General features: G+C 69.3%; 1 protein-coding gene across 1 annotated transcript; it reads right to left on the bottom strand.

Moving 5' to 3' along the window:
• Positions 1-3,068: 3,068 nt before the first annotated feature.
• On the bottom strand, positions 3,069-4,797 carry MARVELD1 (MARVEL domain containing 1). Its single transcript, XM_026050709.1, has one exon. The coding sequence runs from the start codon at positions 4,795-4,797 to the stop codon at positions 4,270-4,272; it is 528 nt and encodes a 175-aa protein (XP_025906494.1). The 3' UTR covers positions 3,069-4,269.
• Between the last annotated feature and the right edge of the window lie 631 nt (positions 4,798-5,428).

A 5,428-nucleotide genomic window follows, 5' to 3' on the forward strand; every position in this document is an offset into this window, starting at 1 on the left:
GCCGGCAGCCGGCCAATCGGAAAGAGCCAGGCCGGCCGCCGGGAGGGGAGGCCCCGCCCCTGTGAGGGCAAGGGGCGGAAGAGGCGTCGCGCCCGGAAGCGGGACACGGCTTAGACGGGCCGGGGTGGCGTCTGTCTGCGGGCGGCTCCCGGTCCGGGTCCCAAAGGGACCAAGGGCCGGGCGGGGCCGGGCCGGTGTCCGGTCTGAACCCTGGGCTGGACCCAGACCGGATCCGGTCTGAACCCTGGGCTGGTCCCTGTTCAGATCCGGTCTGAATCCAGGGCTGGTCCCTGTTCAGATCTGGTCTGAATCCAGGGCTGGTCCCAGTCTGGCTCCAGTCTGGCTCTAGGCTGGTCCCGGTCCAGCTCTGGCTGGTCCCAGTGCAGGTCCAGCTGCAGTGCGCCTCAGCAGCGCTCCGAGTCTGCCCCAGTGTCTGGCCCAACCTGGATGCAGGTCTCGCTCCAGGGCTCTGGCCCGGCCGGGCTCAGTCCAGTCATGGATCTCGGTCTGGACCCACCCCTGCTCCCAGAGCCGTCTGTGTCCGGCGCCAGCCCCAGGCCCAGCTCACACGCAGCCCCGCGCCTGCGCGGCCGGAGTGTCCCCGCGGGCCCTGCGGAGCCCTGCGCCCTGCGCTGCCTCCACGGCCGAGGGCCCTGCGCCCCYGGCGGCTCCCAGTGCCTTCCCAGGGCCAGGGCAAGGATTCAGCCAGGAAAACCCATCTGTGTGTCTGCCATAGAYRTTAAAAACACGTTCTTCATAGTTCYCATCCCCAAAGAAAGTGAAACCCAGGTTGCTTTTGCTTGGCATGGACACAGTTCCTGCCGTTATCCCAAAGTTATAAAGGCAGCACAGCTCTGGCTCTGATGCAGCCAGCCAAGGACCTGGAGAAGCCACCTGTGCCCTCTGGACTGCTAGTGTTAATGGTATATAGTATGTATATGGTATATAGTATATTGATGGTATCTAYGCAGGATGAAGCAAGGCAAGGTAGTGCAACAGGTACTGGGGTTGCCTCCCGCTGACAAGGATTAGGGATAGCAATCCCTATGGAGAAGCACCAGGGGCCTGCCCAGGAAATGGCCTTTGAGGCGCTCGATGGGTCAGCGGAGGGAACGTTGTCTCCAAAAGGGCTTTAGCCTCCTCCTGTCACCCCCAAGCGCACGTCAGCCCGAAGAGGGGGGTCAGCACACAGAGGGATCAGCAAACTCCTCCCAGGTTTCAGTTCCAGAGCCCAACGCTTGTGTAATGGCAATTATACAATGGGAATTCCTTATGTAATGCGGAATTGGTGTCTGGAAGGGCAGGCGGCAGGGAGATACGGGCCCGTGCTCGCCCACGGGCTGCTCACCCAGCACAGCCCCATGTGCCTGCGGGGAACGGAGCCAACGGGCCCTTGGGCAGCGGAGCGCCCACCGGCTGCACCGGCCCCTGCCCTCGCCCCTACAGCATGGCCAAATGTCCAGGGAAGCACAAATCATGGAGAGCACCGCGAGGGGCTTGTGCTGCCCACGTGGAGCCCAAGAGGACGGCACACAACAACTAACTTGTTGTCAAGCAGGACTCCCCAACCCCTCTCCCTGGAGCTGCTTTCCAGCGGTCAACCCCTAATCTGCACTGTAAAGCAGCGTCACTCTGGCAGGACAGCATGGGAATGATAAGAGATCAAGGCCGTTTAGTGCAGCCTGGGGGACACCCAAGGCCAGGATCCCACCGGTGGTGAGAAGGGGATGCCCACGCCGTGATCCCACTGCGAGACCAGGGCATCGAGACACCCCGAGCCCAYGGGGTTTGCAGTGCAGTGCTGGGCTGCAGGGAACCTGTGAGATCACATAAATACTTACAGTTCCCTTGTGCAGCACTGGGCAGTCCTGTCACCGTGCCCCTTGTGCTAGTGGATATCCAGAAGATGCTCTGGGGATGGAGATTGTGACGGGTGCCAAGAGGGGCAGGGGGACACTGCTGCGGTGCCAAAGCAGTGCCATGGGGCAGCCCCCCCTGCATCCCAGGAGGCTCCAGGCTGCCCGCTGCGCCGGGAGGGCAAGGCAGAGCTCGGTGCTGCTCCGGCACCGYGGGGGCATGAGGGCCGGGGCGCTGCCCCATTGAACATGGCGGTGCCGGCCGCGAGGGAATCCCAGGGCTGAGCCCTGAGCGCAGCCGGGACCAGGGCCAGCCCTGGGGGAGGCCGGATGCCCCGGCTGCCCCGAGCGCTCCGGAGCGTGGGCACAGGGACAGAGAGCCCTTTCAGYGCCGCCGGGCGGCCGTGACACCAACACAGCTGCACCCCGTCCCCGCCGCGGCCACCGAGCCCTGGGGACMGCGCGGGGGGCACCCGGGGGCAGCGGTCACACGGGCACCGCGCCAGGGCCAGCAGCCCACGGGTGCGAGCAGGGCTCGCGGCCAGGCAGGGCGCAGGGCTGCGGAGCCGTGCGGGGGCGCAGCGCAAAGCCCACACACGCAGCGTGCACCAGCGTTGCTTTATTTGGAAGGGGGGTTCACGGGCACCGGAGAGAGGCCCGGGGGGAGGCAGAGCCGGGCGCGACAGGCGGGGCTGGGGCAGCGGCGGGAGGCTTGAGCGGTGTCAGGGACCAGCCCTGACACGGGGCAGGGGCAGCGCAACCTGCCCGCGGAAGGCGCGGGTGGCCGGGGTGACAGGGGCCTCCGAGCACAGGATTGCATGGACAGCACCTCCCAGGGGGAACAGTGACCACCGGCAGCCCCAGTGCACCCGGTGGGAGCACAGTGCTCCTCTCCATCCCAATCCCCCCATGTGGGGCTCCCAATCCCCAGCTTCCAGGGGCCTCCATCGCCTGTTCCCCGCAGGTGGCCCCAGCAGGGACCAACAGGACTGGGCACCGGCCAAGCTGTGGGGGCCGATCCAGGGCCGGCCCGACATCCCGCCACATCCTCCTCCTGCTCTGGAGGCCGCGCAGTGTCCTCAGCAGCCCCAGCGCGGGGCCGCAGCGTCTCCAGCTTCCCTGCGCTCCCAGCTGTAACAGTCGTGGCCGCTGCGGGTCCCGTCCCTTCGTGCACCTCCTCGCAGGCTCCAGCGGCGCCGTGCTCTGGGGGTGGCCAGACAGTCCCAAGACAAGAGTTTTTCCGGACAATCAGTCTGAGCTTTGAGCTGGGCCTAGACGCCAGCCCCCCGTGCTGCAGTGGGACGTGCCCGGCCCGTGTTCTCAGGAGCCCGGCACGCGCCCCACATGCCAACCAGGCACCGCAGAGCCAGGCAGGGCCGGCGAGGCCGCCGCGCTGCATCCCGGGCTGCGGCAGGGCCAGGCCTGGCTCTGCAGGCGCAGCCCGACCACAGGCCAAGCTGACGGGCCCGGCTGTCTCCCTAAGGCGGGATCAGAGCCACAGCTCTCCTGGCAGGGAGAGAGCAGCAGCCTGGGCCTCTCGCTGGCAGCGCACACCCAGCCCAGGAGATGGAGCAGAGGCTGGGGGCACAAAACCCCCTTCTTCCCGGGTGCCACGGGGCGGGCAGTGTGAGGCGCAGGGCTGGAGGCACCGAGCCGCCACCCTGGCCACGTGCCCAGCTCGTCTCCTTCCTCCCCGCAGCGCAGGCGGGAGCCACGGGTGAGCAGGCACCGCGGTCCCGCGGGGCTCGGCGCCCAGGAGTGCGTGCCGGGGACGCGGGCGGCAGCCGAGCGGAGCGCGGCAGGAAGAGGCTCAGCCCGCGGGCCCCGGGAACACGCAGACGTGTTGAGGCCGGGCGGGAGGAGGGGCCCGCGCTGGGGAAGCCGAGACCAGAGCGTCCATTTGGGAGCCGCATGGGCGCCGAGCGGCCGGCAGCGCTGGGGGAATTGTGCCCACCCAGCCCGCTGCAACCGCGGCCTCTCGCTCAGCCGCCCCGGCCCAGGCTCCCCAGCCTGGGCACAGAGCGGGCACCCACCTGAGCACGCGGCTGGGTGCCGGGCAGGGCACCCTGTGGGCTCCCAGCATCTGGAACCCTCCTAGGGCATCGCCTCTTGCATCCCTTGGCTGGCAGTAGCCTTTGCCCATCCGTGCATCCATCCTTCCATCCGCAGGGGAGGAGAGGCGCCTGTGCAGCGGTGGGGGTGTCGATGCTGTCCTGGCAGGGTGCAGGGGAAGCTGTGCTCCAGGGAAGGCCTCTGTCCGTCCGTCCATCCGTCCGTTCGTCCGTGCAGGAGCCTCTGGAGGAAGCCGGTGCAGTCAGCCAGGAGGGGAAGGGGCAGCAGGGCCGCTAGGTCCGGAAGAGGGGCTGCRGTCTGTCCACGCGTGAGAGGAAGGGCAGCCGAGCGCCACGGGGTCTCAGACGATGTCGCGCTCGTCCCGGCAGCGCCGTGAGAGGCAGTAGAGCCCGGAGAAGAGGTACAGGCAGGCGGTGATGCCCCCGCAGACCGAGGCGCTCAGGTAGGCCCCGTAGAGGCAGCGCTGGCTGTAGCCGGGCAGGTTGCAGTAGCTCTTGCGCCCAGCCTTGTGGCCCATAATGCCGGTGGCGGCCGCGTAGAGCCCCATGGCCAGCACCAGGTCGTGCACCAGGTTGGTGAGGAGCCAGCGGGAGCCGAGCCAGGGCACCAGCGTCCAGCGCCCCAGCAGGCTGAGCCCAAAGAGAGCCAGGGTGAGGAGCCAGACGAGCACGGCGGCGAAGAGCGCAAAGTGGGCAGCCCCCTCGTACTTGTGAGCCGCCACCGTGACCCAGAAGGCAGCGCCCAGGAGCAGCTGCCCCAGGCGCAGCAGGCCCAGCGGGCTGCGGAGGAAGGCGCGGTGGATGCTCAGCGAGGCGCGGGCTGCGGGCCCGGGCGGCGGCGGCGCGGCCGGCGGAGCCGTGCGGGCCATGGCAGGGCCCTGGCTGCACTGCTGCGCTGCGAGAGCGGACGCAAGGCCCCGCTCTGCCCCGGCAGCAAATTCCTCTGCTGGCTGCTGCCAAACATCTGGCTCCTAACGGTCCTCCCCGAGCGGGGCCTCTCTCCTCCCCTGCCCCGCCTCGACGGGGCCGGGGCCGGCGCCGGGGCGGCCCGGGCTCCGCCTGCAGGCAGCGCGGCCGGGGCAGTTCCGGGAGGCAGCTCCCTGCCAGGGGCTACGGAACCGGGGGAGTTCGGTGAACCGGGCCGCGATCCGGGCCAGGGGGAAGAGCCCCGAGCCCGAGGGCCCCGGCGCGTCCCCACTGCCCGAAACGGCGCCGCGCCATGAAGTTCGCGCGCGAAACTCAGAGACACCCCCCGCGCCTACGTCACGCGGGATTCCCCCCTCGCTGTTACGCAAGCGGGCCCCACCCAGGGGCGTGGCCAGACTGACTACGCCCCGCCCTCTCACCTCATTGACGTCACTGGCGCCACGCATTTCCCCCCCCGTTCCCCTCCGAAAGGCGGTGCCGGCCCCTCCCCTGCACGCCCATTGGCCGGCCCCTCGCGGCGGCGGCGGGCGGGAGGACGCGGATTGGCGGCGCGGCGGCGGGGGCGGTGCCGGC

This window comes from Nothoprocta perdicaria, unplaced genomic scaffold (assembly GCF_003342845.1).
Source record: "Nothoprocta perdicaria isolate Ctin4 unplaced genomic scaffold, notPer1 scaffold_7, whole genome shotgun sequence".
Taxonomy (NCBI): domain Eukaryota; kingdom Metazoa; phylum Chordata; class Aves; order Tinamiformes; family Tinamidae; genus Nothoprocta; species Nothoprocta perdicaria.

Bases quoted from the DNA above. Each gene is read 5' to 3' on its own strand.
- MARVELD1 (XM_026050709.1), bottom strand. From the start codon at position 4,797: ATGGCCCGCACGGCTCCGCCGGCCGCGCCGCCGCCGCCCGGGCCCGCA.